Source organism: Amborella trichopoda, chromosome 9 (genome assembly GCF_054954075.1).
Source record: "Amborella trichopoda isolate Santa Cruz 75 chromosome 9, AtrichopodaSantaCruz75HAP2 v2.0, whole genome shotgun sequence".
NCBI lineage: Eukaryota > Viridiplantae > Streptophyta > Magnoliopsida > Amborellales > Amborellaceae > Amborella > Amborella trichopoda.
The window spans coordinates 52,198,995-52,216,831 of NC_142344.1; the positions used below are offsets into that span (position 1 = coordinate 52,198,995).

General features: G+C 38.1%; 1 protein-coding gene across 4 annotated transcripts in view; it reads left to right on the forward strand.

Moving 5' to 3' along the window:
* Positions 1–330: 330 nt before the first annotated feature.
* LOC18441596 (regulator of nonsense transcripts UPF2) overlaps positions 331–17,837 on the forward strand; it is a 49,875-nt gene continuing 32,368 nt past the window's right edge. The window contains exons 1-7 of one of the 4 annotated variants that reach the window (XM_020671858.2): positions 331–412; positions 1,520–1,607; positions 2,681–2,751; positions 6,772–6,974; positions 7,559–7,903; positions 14,387–14,491; positions 14,707–14,834. In XM_020671858.2, the coding sequence (XP_020527517.2) occupies positions 6,870–6,974; positions 7,559–7,903; positions 14,387–14,491; positions 14,707–14,834 (683 nt within the window). In that variant the 5' untranslated portion in view covers positions 331–412; positions 1,520–1,607; positions 2,681–2,751; positions 6,772–6,869. The remainder of the gene's footprint in view (positions 413–1,519; positions 1,608–2,680; positions 2,752–6,771; positions 6,975–7,558; positions 7,904–14,386; positions 14,492–14,706; positions 14,835–17,837) is intronic. The other 3 variants (XM_088846132.1, XM_020671857.2, XM_088846131.1) reach the window with 3 other exon arrangements.

Genomic DNA, 17,837 nt, shown 5'->3' on the forward strand with positions numbered 1-17,837 from the left:
AATTTCTGATACAGTTGACAAGCTAGTTATCACAAAAAAAGCAAAAGATATGATTGACCAGCTAAAGTTAGTTAACCTTGAAATTGATGGAATATTGGATTTTTGTATGGGATAATTTTTAAGTATTTGTAAAAGAAAAGGTGTATTATGTTCAATGCCAGTTTCCTGTTTTCTTTTCATTAGTTCAATTATCTATGTCCTCATGTACGTAATTTGGTAATTTGCACTTGAGTTCCCCATGGTTAGATGTCCAGGGCTTCAGATAGTAAAAGTTTATTGTACCAGTTTCTGTGTAATGCATATCCAGTATTGACAAAGCTAAACCTATAGGAAATACAAAGTTGGAAGGATGGAACATGCTGATGATGAATGTCGGGCAGCTGGCGATCACCATGGCAAACAAGATGGTGAGGTAAGCTTATCTTCTCATTTGTACTTGAAGTTTTCCAATATTGGATTCGTAAGTGACCTGCCATGAACTATTTAATTCGCAGTTCCTTTTCTTAAGCTTTGATATATGCGTACTTCTTATCCTTCATGCATGTTTCTTGGTCATGGTGATGCATGTCAAAACGCAAAATCTTTATCATATTTTCTGTGGATCTATTTAAATATCTCTTCTTAATATTAGAATTACTTTTTATATATGTTACATTTTTCCTAAGAACTTATAATTATTCTTTGCAATTAGTCTATTTATTGGCTTTAGGCATAGACCTTTGAGGTATTAAGCTGCAATCTAGTGAAGCCTCATTTCTTTGGGATCGTCTTGGGTCCCAATGAGGGTTGATCATCAATGTCACTGCTTGGATCTTTCATTTGGGTTAAATCTGTCGAGAGATGAGAATTAGGAGTTACATGGAGATGATGGTATACAAAAGGTAGGGGGCACGCATTCTTGAAATCCTAATGCGAAAGGCTTCCCTCTTTTCTGTCCAAGACAGAGAGGTATACAAAAAAAACAGTTTATGATGTAAGGCAGCCATTAAAATCTATTCACAAGCTGCCATCCACCGCAATTTTTAGTACAATGCTGGATGCTTGAATAGAATAGCATATAAATCTGGAATTTGAGAGGTTAGCAGTTAGCAATCATCTGTCTACTTCAAGTGGAAATAAACAACAAGCTACTTCAAATGGCATTACTGGAGATCCTATATCTTTTCCTCCTCCCATGATGATACATAAATTGGTCACTGTAATCTAATCATTGGCAAATTTTCTGTTTGACATAAGGCCTTTCGCTAAATGAAGGTATGATGATCTTCAGATCAAATCCATAATTATGTTCATATTATACGATCACATTCCCAACTTATCCTGATATATGAAGATAGAATGATTGTACACTTTCTTAGGCTTTGAGTGGTAATCCCCATTACAGGGATTTGTTTCGACTTGTCGTTATCTCTTTCTTTTGGGAAGCTTGAAAGGATAATTTTATCTGGTTGGTCATGAAAATCACTCTCTCCCGTAATTTGGAATTGTTTAACATCCCTTTCTTCATTTGATTTTCTAGGAGAGCGTTGCCCGTCTTGAGGAGTTCAAAAAGTCGATTGAAGCAAAGATGGCTTTACGTCGAAGTAATCTTAGTCCTGAAAGACCAGGTGAGTATTTTCACGAAGAATAATTTGTGTCTATGAATATGTTAAATAGATGGATGTGGTAATATAGAAATTGCTATTGGATGCTGTTATATAATTCTTATGGTTGTGCTTTAACTGCCCATTCACTTTGAAGGGTCTGTAACTCGATGGTGTAATTTACGTACTTCATTAACCATTATGAAAGGGATTTCAAACTAATAAAGACAACATAATATGCAAGTTTAGTAATTTGTTGCTTACACCCCTTTGGAACATTGTGTTTGTAAATTAATTGTTAAGGGTCTCCTTTATATGCACCACTGTATGAAGCATCTTCCTTTCGTGGAGGCTCTTCCAACAAAGTACACTTGCCTACTAAACCTACCTCTGACCAATTAAATGTCTTCCCTTCTTCAACAATCAATGCCAATTGATCATCTTACAGATCCATTGGGTGTTCTCCTAAAAATTATGAAGACCTTCAACTTAACTGTTAGTGAATAGACCTTCTGAGCACATTAACACTTTTGACGAGCTATCCTTATTTTGTATTAGTAGCTGGACAAATTGGACTCTCGGATCAGAATTTGCACACCAAGTAGAAACATCAGGACTGATAGCTTGCATCCTAGAGGTCAAGGGCACCTGACATTAACAGTGTAGTTCCTTGTGCCAAATTTTAAAAGCTCAGGGGTCTGGTCAAAAACCTAGTTTACTTGGTAAATCTTGGCTTTTAGATATGGGCAAATATTGGACACTTGCTAGTGCCCGAGCTAAGTAAACATTGGAGAGGTATGAGTCTTGTGGTCATGCTATTAAAAGTGTCTCCTGCTCAGAAACAATTCCAAAATATCTGAAGCTAAAAGAATGCAACCTCCTCAGTCTTGCTTGTGTATGTCTGCAACTCAGCATTATCTTTTGTCATCAATTGTGGTCCTTTGCTTTCCTTCTATGTGAGACGTGAGCTACCAGAACCCCAGGCTCTTGCTATCTGAATATAGAAATTTACTGATTTGATGCAGTGTTTTGTAGACACCGGGTTAAATCTTCTCAAAGAGATTGAATTTAATGTGTGTTTTAATATCTGAATGTAGGAACGTACTGATTTGCCGCATTGCTTTGCAGACACTGGGTTAAATCTTCTCAAAGAGATTGAATTTACTGTGTATGTTTTAATATCCATCTCCTGCATAACAATGGAAGTTTTTCTAATGTGACTCTGTTTAGATGATGCAATCAATTCATTGACTGGATTGTCTCACATAGAATATTGAACTGAATGTCGTGGTTTTGTTTTGTAAAAGAAAATATGATATTTAATATTCGTTCTTATAAAGTTCATCATGAGATTTGTTTATGGTACTTGAACCCACTACTAATGTTGAGAAAAAGAAAGTAAAGGAGATTTGACTGGAATGGATGGAAAGGTAACCTTATTCCTGGTCATGTCCAAGAGGATTCCTCATCAGGTACAAACTCTTGGATTTTGAGGGCTCTCCGAGCTTTGTACATGACACCGGAGGGACTAGTATGGATCTTTATTAATCATGACTTATGAGGTTGACAGATTCATAAAAAAATATTGTGAGTGAAAATTCCAAAATGAATCCAAGATGTCTTTCTGACCTTTTTCTTTGAAGGTCTCTATCCTGTTTTATGGGCATATATATTTCATTCTTTTATCATTACTGAGAAGATACTTCAGGAAGACATGAGAAATCATAGAGTTCAGTGTCACGTTGCTAAATTCTGTACCTAGTGGACCGGTGCAGTGGCTAGCGAAAGTCTCCACCTTGACTAAGGCAAGGCCGGCTTACACAAGCCAGGCAAGAGGAAAGAGCTGACAAGCACACAAGGGTCACGTACAAGCAATAGACAAAGGGTTGTAACCCAATTTTGTTACTCTATTCACTTACATGTGTACTGCCACAGATGCCCGCCAAGGTCTGGACCTGGTTTATATAGAATCCTTGTCAATTACACTACTTGAAATTCAAATTACACATCGTCAGTGGCTGTTACATTTAATTTCCTAGCTGCCATGCTCAATGGTTGTCACAGCCCACTCGTAGGCTGCTGCTGCACCATTTGAAATTGAACTTCACCTTATTTCCATGCGACTTATCCAGCTCAGGGGCACCTGATTGCACCCATCCCTCTCACTGCTGCGCAGACGTGTGGTAGTGAGGCTTCAGGCTCCACGTGCCATTGCCACACTAGTTTCATCCTCCATGATCTGGTCTGCCCACTCCTTGGATCAACACACTTGCCCAGCCAAGTCTATGATCAGCTACTTCTTGCACCCAGTCCATGCTCCAACTCCTATTAGATCAGCTTCCCATGGTTTGACCAATTTCCAAGCGACTTATCCAGCTCAGGGGCACTTGATTGCACCCATCCCCCTCACTGCTGCGCGGACGTGTGGTAGTGAGGCTTCCGGCTCCACGTGCCATTGCCACACTAGTTTCATCCTCCATGATCTGGTCCGTCCGCTCCTTGGATCAATGCATGTGCCCAGCCAAGTCTATGATCAGCTACTTCTTGCACCCAGTCCATGCTCCAACTCCTATTAGATCAGCTGCTCATGGTTTGACCAATCAAGCAATAGCTTGTTGGCCTCGGTGGTCCACTATGTTCCACCGTTCTTAGCCATATGTCTGCACTACTTGCCTAAAGTCTCGTGCCAAGGGTCTTTAGCCACTAGACCGCATGTGCAAGTTCCATGAACCACATCGTACCAACCACTCCACTCAGTCATGGATGAAGGGACCTCAATTCCCTGATGTAGGTTTACCAGTCCCAAGGAGAGGCCTGCCAAGAGAGAGCTATTTACGAAAGTAGCACAAGTCCAAATGGACTTGCGGATCCATTGTGATTTGTTTTGCTGCTACGGGCTCCCTGTGCACTACTTAGCTTGCATGCCTCTAAGGAAAGGGGTCTATCAAAGCCTTCACCACCTTAACTCCAACGTCCTCATTGGATGCTTGTCCTACATCGGTTCCCATAAACCTTAGCTTTCGTCCAAGGCTCATACTTGTCAGGATAAAGCCTTCTGCCAAGTCCTTCTTGCACCACTTGGTTGAGTCTGCTGCACTGCACACATGATTAGGTGCTTAAGCGGCCGTTATGTCTCCATTTGGGTGTGTGTGATGAGGTCCGTTGCTGCACCATGTCTGTCCTGTCTCATAGACACAATCATGTCCTTAGAGCTTCCAACATGTGTCCTTCTAGGTGCGCGGTCAGGTCTGCTGCTGCCACCATAACCCATGCCACCACCTGTGGTCATTAAGAGAGTGTCCTTAAGAGAGTGGTCTCACTCCAGCCTTTCTAGTGGCCGAGCTATACCTGCGATACTCATGCCGATTGCTGAATCTCCTTCTGTGTCCATTTGGGCTAGGTGGATGTTCCCTCGCATCACAACCCTTACTAGTCAAGGATGGCTCCATGGAGCTTGATGACCTTGTCTAGTGGTCCACCTTCACCAAGAACGATCTCCTCATGATGACCCTGCTTGGCTTTGGTTTCCAATTTCTCACACTGGCATCAACCAGTTGCATTTAAACAAGCATATTGAGCAGGTCTGTGCTGGTGCTTCCTTGTCCTTCCCCACCAGCCCAACTATATTGAGAGACAGTTTTTACGGATGTTCCTTCTCCGGTGGTCACTTTTGCAAATGAAACAACTTAAGAGGGTTTTATGGGGCTACTCTCTCTTTTTGATCACTCCCTTCTTAGGCCCATTGAAGTGCTATAGTCCCTCACCATTGGAACTCAGCAGCTTGGTCAACTCCACCTCGATGCAATGATTTATAGTCTGTAGGACCTCAGACTCCACCGTAGCACTCGGCAATTCACACACACCTTGCTTCTTCAACTCTGCCTTTAACCTCATTAGGTCTAGATAGGCTTCGCTATGAAGTTTCACCACTCTCCCATACACATTAATGCCCCTTTTCGATAGTTCATGTGAGCCTATGCTTGGCTATATGCAGCTAGCGGTGAACTGCTGGAAACCGGATCAAACCCCATCAAAACCTAGTTTAAACTAGCCTAAAGGAGAGTCTAAACCAAGTTGAAACCCATTTCACATCCATTTGAGCCTGATTCGATAATTCACCACGCATCCACATCTAAGCTACATGTAGCTCATGGTGAAGTTTCGAAAGTTACTCAATCCTCATCTATTCGTCATGAAACTCATCCCTTATTTGAATTTGTCATTTTCAAACTGCCCAAGATTTTGGTTTGATTTGGATAACATTTGTGACCAAATCAAAAGTTCACTGTTAGAGCCCCTTGTGCTTAAACTAGGCTCGTGGTGAGCCTTGAAAAGCCCTTAAATGCATCCAAATTCAAAGATTTTAGGTGAGTAATATTGTAATACCTCCATAAAGCATTGTCCCAAGTTTGGGAGCATTTTGGTACCATTCAGTCCAACTTGGGAATTCACCATGAGGCCTATACGTGCATAGACTGGGCTAGCGGTGAACTTTGGAAACCCATCAAAATGAACTCTAAACTTCATCATTTTTGGAGTATAGGCTTATTGCATCATTTTGAGGGCATGTCCAAAGTCCTGGCTCATTCAGAGGCCATTATCATGATTATTTTCGTAATCTAAGGACTAGGAAATCATTTCCTGATTTGTTACTCCACTGGGATTCTATTACAAAACACATCAACACCACATAGCTTGGATATATGTCACTAAAGCACCTAACATCACCATATTGTTATTAAGAAATTCATCTGGGTTAATAATAATTCTACATCTCTTTAGCAGATTTTCCTTTTTCTAGTAATCCTTCATGTAGTTCATGATTGCATTCTGAATAGTTTGGAAGATAGTCTATGATTTTGATGTTTATAATTTGTGGGAGAATCAAATACTTTATACGGGAACGATTGAAGGCCGAGGTTTATCTGAACTTGAGCAAGTTTATGTGCAGGATGGCATTATTTCGTACAAGAAACTTCTCTAATTTGAAGTTTGATTTGTCCATCAAAACTCTTTTATTGTCTTACTGACTGGAACTTGATTGAGTCTAGTTGCGGTGATGGATATGTTGTCATGAGGAGTTAAAATGCTGCTTTACTTGTTTCTCTGTCTTTGAAATCATGTGCTGCTTATTAATGTGTACTTGGATAATTAAATGCCTAAAATCTGCTGTGACCTTTCGTTTCAGATTCAGCTTTCCTCAGGACGTTAGATTCCAGCATAAAGCGTAATACAACAGTTATTAAGAAGCTTAAACAAATAAATGAGGAGCAGCGTGAAGCACTGATGGAAGACCTAAGAAGCATTAATTTGAGCAAGTTTGTGAGTGAAGCTGTGACATCTATTTGTGAAGCAAAACTTAGAACTTCAGATATACAGGCAGCTGTTCAGGTGATCATTTTTGTGCTTTCTTCTTGAATAAGGAGATTCTGTTCTTGCTAATTTAACCCTTTCCTGGAATTTATTTATCTTTATATTTCGCTCTGTTGAAAAGCTCCCTCTAGACAAGAACCATTAGCTTGTTTATGCATTTAATGATACCGAATCACCAGATATATTCTGTTGTAATTAACTTGGTGCTTGCACATTGAAGTGCAATATTTAATTTCATTTGATTTTGCCGTAATTTTGCTAGGTTTGCTTGTAGAAAGTTCATCTAGAGCTTACAGGTGTAAAGAGAAAAAACTAGGCTCTTAATGAATAACAGGATTATGAAAATCATGCTGTGATATTGTTGATAGTCGATCCCTCTATAATATGCTTCAGAGAATATGTTCTTTGCAAACTCGTACCATTGGATTCAGGCGTTAACCACTTTTATCAAAATGGCATGTACTGTGGCCTTAAAGTATGTACTCCACTCATGTGATTTCTTGTCTTTACTATCATCTTGGACTGCCAAATTAAGAAATTAAGTTTGTTCTATATCAGTTTGGTTGTATTACTAAATTATGTCTCTATATTCAACTGTATAGGTATGTTCTTTGCTCCATCAAAGGTACAAGGATTTCTCCCCTAGCCTAATTCAAGGGCTATTGAAAGTGTTCTTCCCTGGAAAATCTGGAGAAGATTTGGATGTCGATCGGAGCATGAGGGCACTGAAGAAGCGCAGCACTCTAAAGCTCCTCATGGAACTATATTTTGTTGGAGTTATTGATGATGCTGGCATTTTCATAAACATAATTAAGGATCTTACTAGCTTGGAGCATTTGAAGGACCGAGACACAACCCAGACGAATTTATCGCTGCTTGCTGGTTTTGCTCGTCAGGGAAGAATTTTCTTGGGACTGCCTCTATCGGGACAAGAAGTGCTAGAGGAGGTATACCTTATTAATTTCTACATCATGTGTATGTATGTATGCATCTATTATATATATGTATGTATGCATCTATTATATATATGTATGTATGCGTCTATTATAAATATGTATGTATGTATAAATGTATGAATGTTTGTACGTGTATTGTGTATGTAGTGTGTATATTTAGGAAATATTTTGTACAGACCCCTCAAAAAAATTTCAATTTCATAGAAACTTTCGTAAGATTGTATAAAACTCTAACCTTAGCCAATGAGGCCACCGTGGCCTGGACATGTTCGTTGATTCTATTCAAACCTCTACTTTTGTCCTTAGAGAATCTATTTTTTCTCTCTAACCAAGTAAGCCAAATGGTAGTCAGTAAATTTGGTCTCCACAGTACCAATCCCTTTGGCAGACGGGAAATACCATTCCAATGATAGGGCCTTAACTGAGGATGGCACCAATACCAGGTTATGTCAAATAGATCTAGGATAAAAGCCCATACGTGTGTGATGGGAAGAACAATGCATAGACAAATAATTTACCATTCCTCGTTCTTCTCATCAGGAAAATGTTGGGAGATTGGCAAAAAACCACTTACTCATTGGGCTAAGATTGGACTACAAACTGCGAACAGCTGTGTTTGCTTGTTCACACTAGGTTAGAGTTTTAAACCCAAGCACCATTTGCTTTTTGGCTTGGATGCCTTTGACCATCTAACTAAATGAAGATTTTGTCTTTCTGAAAACCCACTCCATGGAAATTTCTTCATCAACTTCTTCATTTGCCTCATGACTGATACTGGATCATATATAAAAACATCTAGTGAACAGGTAAATTGGACAATGTTGACCTAATAATGGTATTCACCCCCAATGGATAAGTACCTTATCTTCCATGAGTACAACTTCACTTTGTGTATATATTTCCTCCACATTCCTTTAGCTGGTTGCCAAGATTTAGTGGCAGGCCTAAATACTTATCTGGGAGCTTGTCAAGTCCACGCTCTACAAATCTGGCTAGCTCTTTCAATTCATGATCTGGGATGTCTATTCCTAATAGCCCCTTTTTTTTTTGTTTTTTGGCCATTTGGCCCTTGAATCACATACTGCGTCAAAATATCTTCAGAACCGCCATAAGGAATTCTTTTGGACTTTAGTAGTATCACAAAAGTTAAAGTGTGTCATCAACATGTTGCAAGTCGGAGACCTTTGGTGATGCTTTGAAACCTGATGGCAGTTCTTCCTCATGAACTCCTTTTAAAGTACGGGCAAAAGATCCAGCAACTATGGAGGAAAGGAAGGGGAGAGAGGGTCCCCCCTGTGATAAGCCTCTTGAGCTCTTGAAGAATTTCTTTGGTGCTCCATTGATAAGAACTGAGAAATTGTAGCCACACATCCTGAAATCCACCTACGCCACCTGTACCGAATCCCATAAGCCCCATAATCTTATCTAAGAAACCCTGATCAGTCTAATCATTGGCTTTTATAGGTTCAACTTGCATTATTTACACCGAGAGAGTTGCCCCTATGCCTGGATTGTATGAACTCATGGGCTACTGATTCCCCATCAAGTATTTCCCTCTCTTTCACAAAGGCGACCCATGGAAGGGAAATGACTTCGTCAAGAATTCATGAAGCCTTGCTGATAACACCTTAGTTTTTACACACTGCCCAACAAGTTAATTGGCTGTAAGTCATTAGTATCTCCGCCCCTTCTTTCTTGGCACCTGAGCTATGAAAGTCAAGTTCATGGCTCCGTTGATTGACAATCATTTTCGTATACTTAATTCATTTTTTGTTATTAAGATTCTTGAATTAGACTTTTCTGCTTAGCATGGTTGCTTGGTGGTTCATCCTTTGAACAATCCTATCTCCCATGAGTTTAATGGCTGGTTATTATATGGAAATCCTGAATTCTATCTTTGTATTTTGACGGCTTATGGGCTCATGGTCCTGGATATGGCTAGAATGCATATTTCATCTTTTGTATGTATGCCTACTAGCTGAATCTCTCACCGAAGGTCACAATCCGACCCTGGTTCTTTGATTCTGGCTAGGAATCTTCTTGGAACTCGATTCTTTGATGTCTAGATTCTCGATCCTTATTTTAGGATTCTAGAGTCCTATTTAAGAAATCTTGATTCCAACACTTATAGAATCTCGTTTCCAATATTTACTGATTCTCGACTCTATAATTGGTGAATCTCAATTCTACACTTGTTGAAATTGGTTTTCACATTTACCGGAATTCTACCAATTCTCCTCCCTGTTTGTTTTTTTGGCTTTTTCTGGGAAGTGGTGTTTAGAAGTTTTCAAGGCATCAAACTACTCTAACGAGACTCAATTTCAAGCTACAAGGTGTTAATCATCTTTTTTGGCATGAAATGACCAATAGAAACCAAAGTGGTGGTCTATGTTCTCTACTTAATTCTTTAATTATGCATTGCATTGATCCAATGGAGAGTTTGCAACTCTAAGATGTTAGAAATAATGAAATACAAATAATGTTAACTTACATGTATGGCATGTCGATCAACGAATGGCATTGAGACATGTATTATTTCCCTCTTGGTTCCCTCTCGATTCCAGAGATGTTGGAATCTCGATGCCATGAATGAAAGAATAATCTCGATTCCATATTGGTCAATTCCAACTAGGTTCAGAAACTCAAATCCAAAAAGCTAGGAGTCTTCATTCCATCTATGTAGGATATCGATTCTATTTTGGTCGAATCTTGATTCCGAAAAGTAGGGATCTTGTTTCGCATGATTCCTCTTACGCGGACGTCAATTCCGAAAACATGAAACTTCCAGCAGGCAGCGATTCCATGTTTTCGATTCCTAAATTGATTCGGTTTCCCAATCGCTTTGGGTAATTATGATCTAATTTGCTCGGAATCGGAACTGAGTTGTTTTGTGAAGCAATAGGAATATGTATGTGTAAAATGTGGTTAAGATCATGTCTCCTTTGATGGGGTAAAGAAAATGTATGGGTGGGTTTGTTTGTCACAAATGAATGGCATTTTTTTTCCTATGCAACTAGTTAATGGCACGTGTGTACTGTCACATGATGCTCCTACTAACAGGATGGATGGAAATAGTTTTAGAAGATTTAACTTGGTGGGGTTGTTTGGACCCTCTCATATGCAAATGCTGGATTTGACTCTTATGGTATAGGTAGAGAGATCCTAGGATAAGCAAATCCTGCACACGAGGACATTGCTTTGTAGTTAGCTTCTGGTTGGAGCCAGCGATATAAATGTAAATCATGTTTGAGTCATTTATTTTTAAAACCTGGATTTGCCAGTTTCATGTTAAAGCAGGTCAACAGTACAAATAATCCACTTGTAACGTATTTTACAAAATGGACGATTCAAATCGTAGGTTGGACCATTTTATCAATTGTTACATTTTCTGTCTCTTCTTTCCTATCATAAAAATGCGTATTGGATATTGAGATAATGTTGATTAGATATTGATATATCTCTAATATATCAATTTAATCTTAAAATGGTCTGTCTCTCATGGAGCGATATATATGGGATAATAAATAGCACCAACTAATTATGCATACCACCATAAGATCATGTCTTCTTAGAAATGATACGATAAGTGTCCAAAAACATGTACTAATAAAACATACTTTGTCATGCCCATCTTGTCTGCATTGACATCACAACAGCAAGCACAACTAAACAGATATTATCATGCTCCTCCTCCCCCTTTTATTGAGCCCTTTATCATTGAGATCATAATATGGTGCTGATGTATTCTCTTGATGGATGTTTCAGAAGTGTTCATTTGCTTCTTGTAGATTTTGGACTGTAGACAAAACAAAATGTTGCACCGATAAGTCATTTGACCTACTATTAACATTCATCTCATGTTCTATAGACGCCTGGTCAACATCCGATGAACACTAAATAATGAGAAGACATTGTTTGTCCCAAGTATCCAATCATTTGTAAGGAGCTTTGAGAAAAATCATTAGCAATAAAAGTTCCATATTATATAACACTAATAATCTTGCTAAAACACATTAATAAACGTTTCTTATGATGTAAAGCTAATAATCTTGCTAAAACTCTGTGAGGCTTTCTTCAATGGGAACATTGAGTGGTCTTTCATGTGAATTAAATAGTAAAAAATTTGCAATAATGTTTAGCTTCGGTTCTAGCTTCATTGATCATCAGGCAATGGAAACAATTGCGTATTGCTTACTATTTTATGATCACCTCATTAGCATCCGTATGGAGAAAATATAGACACCAGCCTCTTAGAACATCAATATCGTCAGACCCAGGCATGAATTGTATCAATTTTAAATACCAAGCCCCGCCAATATGGACTACCATCAGTACGAATGCAAATCCATGTCTTAAATTTATAGATTTACCAAAATGTTTCTAGAAAATGACCAATTTCAAGGAAATAAAAACCCATGAACAAAACTATAGAAAAAGGGATTTTTTGTGTGTTGGGGGGGGGGGGGGGGGGGGGGGAGTGACTTACGTACGGATCCTAAAATATTAGGTAACATACAAAATGCTCCGTTTATAGGTGGAAATTAGAAAGTTCGCTTAACCGGCCTTTTCTTTTTTTCAAAATTGCCCCTCAATCAAACCAAATTTTAAATTTTTTTTGAAGTTTTTTTTTAGTGTTTTCATTAGTAGGGAAGTGCCCCAAACTTTAAGGCACTGGCCTATTAAAGAAAAAACTAAAAAATAAAAAAAATTCAATCGTGGGGCAATTTTGAAAAAAAATAAAAAAGACGGTTTGACTGACCTTCTTTGTAAGAATATATATTTCATTTAAATCTTATATTTATGATATCCTATTGTTTTAGAGTCTTAAATCTGATTACCATTGTGAGACGAGAGTATATGCTTTCATTTCAAGCTTTGAAAAGCTTCTTTGACATTAGTCAGAGAGAGAGAGAGAGAGAGAGAGAGAGAGAGAGAGAGAGAGAGAGAGAGAGAGAGAGAGAGAGAGGTTCATCTTTTTCTCTTGGCCCTTCGGAGAGCCAGCCTTTGAGAAACATTGGAGACTGCATTTGAAGAAGATGACTCTTGTGTCATGGCTTGAAGATGTAGCAGTCATAAGAAAGACCGACTTATAGAGCTACATAATTAATCCGTTGTTATTCACGCAAAAATAAATAAATCCATTGTTAAGGGCGGGGGGCACTTGATAAGAGATTCTTGGTAAATGGCACTTGTAGACCTCGGGGCCAATTAGCTGAGAACCTTGATTCTTATAATTTAGGAATATCAATATTAGAACAGGAGGAACCCCGTTATATGACATACTTGAAACCTCGATTCCTTAACCAAAGGAACTTGTTCTAGCTCTACTTACCTCATTTTTTTGTATAGTGGAGCTTAGATTCCTGTTAGTCAAAACATCGAACCCACTGGCATTGGATCTCGCTCCCATAAACATAAGGATCTCACTCCTTGTCTTGTTCATTGTACGGACGCCGATTCTAACCCCAGGGAGCTTCCACTGTAGGGCGGTTCGGCGAATCCCGAACCGATCCAGCTCATGCCTCCAACAACTATGGACCTTTCACTTGCAACAATGGAGGATAGAGAGGGGAAGATAAAGAGAGAAAAAGAGAGAAAAAAGAAGCTAATGGGCAATGTGCAACCCAATGAGTAAAAGCTCGTTTTGTTGCACTAGTGGATATACTCATTCCAACTTTTCTTTGGAAAGAGCATATCCGTGTTTTGAGCCTTTCTAAGGGTATGCAAAACCTTAATACTGAGCCAAATGGCTTTAATGGCTCATATCCTGGATATGCAACTAGCTTTTGCATGTTACAGGATCCAAACGACCTGTAAGTGAGAAACTAATTTTTAATTTTATTTCAACTTTCATTAATTAATGTTATTTCTACATGTTTAATTTTTTGTTCGAACGTTTTTCATTTTTTTTCAATTTTTTTAAGTTAAGCTAAATACTATTGGAAATTCTAATTTTTGGTAACAATCATCAGCATATAAAAGTACTTCCTGAATTTTTACGAAGTTTTGTTTTTATGTTTGCTCCTTTTTCTTGTCCTTTCTTTCCACTCACTCATTCTTTTCAACATTTAGAAAAGAAAAACATATTATTTTTATTAAATTTTGATTTATTTTAATCCGAGGTACGTATTTCTTTTTGTCAACTTTATTATTTAATTTGGATAGCAAATCGAAGAGATATTTAAGTAAATAAATTTTTAGGTATGATAATTTAGAGGGAGGAGTGAGTATAGGAAATTAAGAGTGAAAACTAAGGTGGGGAGAATTCTAGAAGTCCCGCTCTTATTATTCTCCCATAGATAGATATGTTCTTGGTGTTCCTCCACATTTTTGTCCTTCTTTTATTACGTTAATGATTCCTATGGTTTGTCTCTAGTGATGCTACGACCATTAGTTTATGATGTACGAAGCATCACTGTGTGCTGCACCTTTTTGTTTATTTTGAGAAATAACTGCGTGCTACACTTTTTGCAGTTCTTCAAAGACCTTAATATTACAGCAGATCAAAAGAAGATCTTGAGGAAAGCAGTCTTCTCGTATTATGATGCTGCAGCTGATCTCCTACAGGCTGAGCATAATGTAAGAATCCACAATTTTACTCCTTACGTTCATAAATTTTATTCCCATCCATGATCCTTATGCAGATCTCAGGAATTTTAGCAGATACCGAGTTTTCATTCCTTGATTTCATATGGTGTTTATTCGTTTGTGTTGGGATTTGTGGATAGGTTTTAAAAATTGAGCTTGATTGTATACACTGACCTCTTCCCTGATTTGTATGCTACATTGAACAGTCACTTCGGCAGATGGAACACGAAAATGCTAAGATTTTGAATGCGAAGGGGGAACTCTGCGATGAAAATGTGAATGCGTATGAAAAGCTTCGGAAATCTTACGATCACCTGTTTCGCGGTGTCTCCTCGTATGTTTCTTAGTACTCTTTAGCTTTGAATCGTTTTGTGAAGTTATGATACATTGCAATCCATGTATAAATTTACGACTATGCTGCCCTATTCTTTTATGATTGATGAAAAATTGCCTTCTACATACATCAGAAATTAGTTAGAAGAGTTGCCTTGCTTTGGTAATGCTTTTAAAACAACTGTTTCCATCCGAAATAAAGAAATCCTCAGTTCCATCTTAATGATGGTTTTATCATTTTTGTTTCTATGTAGTTTTGGCTCTAGCAATTAGAAATTGTCTTGACATGGAAATGGAAGATAATTTTATTTTATTTTTGATAATGAATGGAAGATAATTTTATTTCTCCATTTGGTCCAACTGATATTACTATATCAGGAGTGTTTGGGATTATTAATGCATCAATCTAATGTCTACAATGTATTTTTTTAACTTTTAAAAAGGAAAATGAACTTCACGGCATTGATAAGTTGATTAGCTACTTTCCAGTGATTCTGCTGTTGTATTTGTTACTTATGGTGCAGAATTACTTGTTCTTATTTACTTATGATATACTGCATTTAATGGTTAATCTTTGTAACTGATCCTTGATTATAGGCTTCTATGACTCAGTTTTTATCTGGAAAATGAATGAATTATGTGTTTCTTTTTATATATTTAAATTTTTTTGCACCATATGTTAGTTTGAAAGTCATCATCCTCCTTGCCAGATATTGTAGAGCTGATTATTGCCCATATAAGCCATCAGTGTTGATCAATCTAGATTGTGTTTGATGTTCATATGTTTCATAGTTCTTCGCTTGTATGTGGTAGTATATCAGTAATTTTCATTTTTTTCCACAGTTTATGTGGTGTATATTTGTCGGGTGCCAAAGTTACTTGAGCAAAGTTTCACTTGTAAATACGTACATCACTTGTTTCTCAAGTAGGCTTACATAGTTCAGAAGCCCACACGTTGAGGCTTGTATATGTGTGTGGAGTTAGGTAGTTTTTATTTGATTTATCTTCTCCAAAATGTTATGGTTTCTCTTGGTAGTCATGATTTATAGTGAGGTTGGGAATTTGTGTGCTGGGATGCTACCTTATGTTTATGTTATTTTATCCTATACCAAAATTCAATGGGATGGTTAAGAGTTCTGGCAGTGAATTCTTTTGTGAAGGAGACCTTAGGTTTGATGATTTGGCTTGCATTTCTAAAATCTCAAGATCTATGTGTTTGTTGCAGTATCCATGATTCACTTGGACTGTTTATTTCGATGAAAATCTTGTTGGGGTTTTTGTGGCCTTTGAAGGCCGTGAGAGCATGTAAATAAAAATTATAGTAGTTTATACACTTCAGTGGGAGTGTGTGTATGTTAGTTGATGACCTAGGGTCAGGCGATTATAACTCTGGTTATATCCAAAACCCTTACACCTGGGGATGTGGCACTACCGAAAAGGGTTTTTAGAGGGTACCTTTGTTGAGGTCAGAAAGATGCTTAGGGATGGTTTGTAGGCTAGGAGAACTTTGTGGTATCTTATATGTGGATGTAGGCCTATGAGAGCAAGGGCTAAATCCTCAACAAACTTCGCATGGCTTGTACACATAACGGCGACATTACCGAGAAGCAACTTTGGAAAGGGATACGTCTACATGTGCATAAAGAGAGTGCCCCTACACCATAGTGTATTATGTGCATGTTACTTGCTCTTAAGGAGGGCATTTGTAAATCCTTATTCCAAGACTGTGGGTCCATTATTTATTGGCCAAAGCCCTTTTATGAGACTGTGGGCCATGGGTCTCGTAGGTTGGTTTGAGAGGATAGTCGAGTATAGGGTCGCAATCGAGTCGGGTCGACCATGCGGGTTGAACCGATTCAGGTCCATGTCTAGGTCCAAAACCCCAAACTCGAGTCGAATCTGGGTCAGGTTTGGGTCCAATTCGACCGCGGATCCAACCCAAACATATCTATATTCACACATACATATACATATATTTATACATACATACATATATATATTTATATATATATACACATAATAGTTTTTGAAATATATAATATTTTGATAGATTTACCTATATATGTATGATGTTTGTGTGTGTGTGTGTGTCTTTCTCTCTCTCTCTCTCTCTATATATATATATATATATATTTGAATTATATTTTTGATTATTTTTTCAAAATTTTTTTGTTAGGTTCTAGACTTAGACCCGAACCGGATCGGGTTTGGATCCGAGTCCAAAACCCCATACCCGAGTTGGGGCTGGGGCAGGTCCAGGTCGACTTGGACCTGACCCGACTCATTGCTAACCGTAGTCGAGGACCATGATTATTGGGTCAGGTGGAGTGCCTTGACAATCACTTATTTTTTATCAATTGGTACCTGTCCACATCTAGATTTTTTTTTTTCGTTTCTTGTTTTAGTGTAATAAATGTTTCTGTGAATTTTAGAAATTTTTCTAGAAGTTTTAGAATTAATTTCAGCAATAAAAACCGTTAAAAGTGCGTTTGTGAAATTTTGAAACTTTGGAGGGGTGGAGTGGTACACATGGGGGCCCATAGGTCTAGCCCATGTGTGCCAACACCCACATGGGTTGGGTGTAGAGCCCTTGGGGCATGCCCCCTTTCTCTCTTCTTTGTGTTTCTTATTTTAATTTGAAAATGTTTGTTCAATTAGAAAACCTTTTGAGAGGATATTATGTTCTTATTTTGTGGGAGTTGGATGTTTGAAAATATTGTTTGTATTGACAAATATTTTGAACTTCCTACAATTTTGTTGGATATAAAGGAAGTTCTAGAAGATTATTTTATTGATCGGTGTTATCCTGGTATGGATCAAAGATTCAAGGGATAAGATTCCTGGATTCCTCCCTTAGAAAACTGATTCATGGGATGGATAGCTCAGATTTAATTCTCTCTCACCTCATAGATTTCCTAAAATCCTATTATTCGTGATGAGTCATAATTGGATAGGCATTCTTAGGGGTGTCACACATCACCCTATAGTTACATAAAGGGGGCAC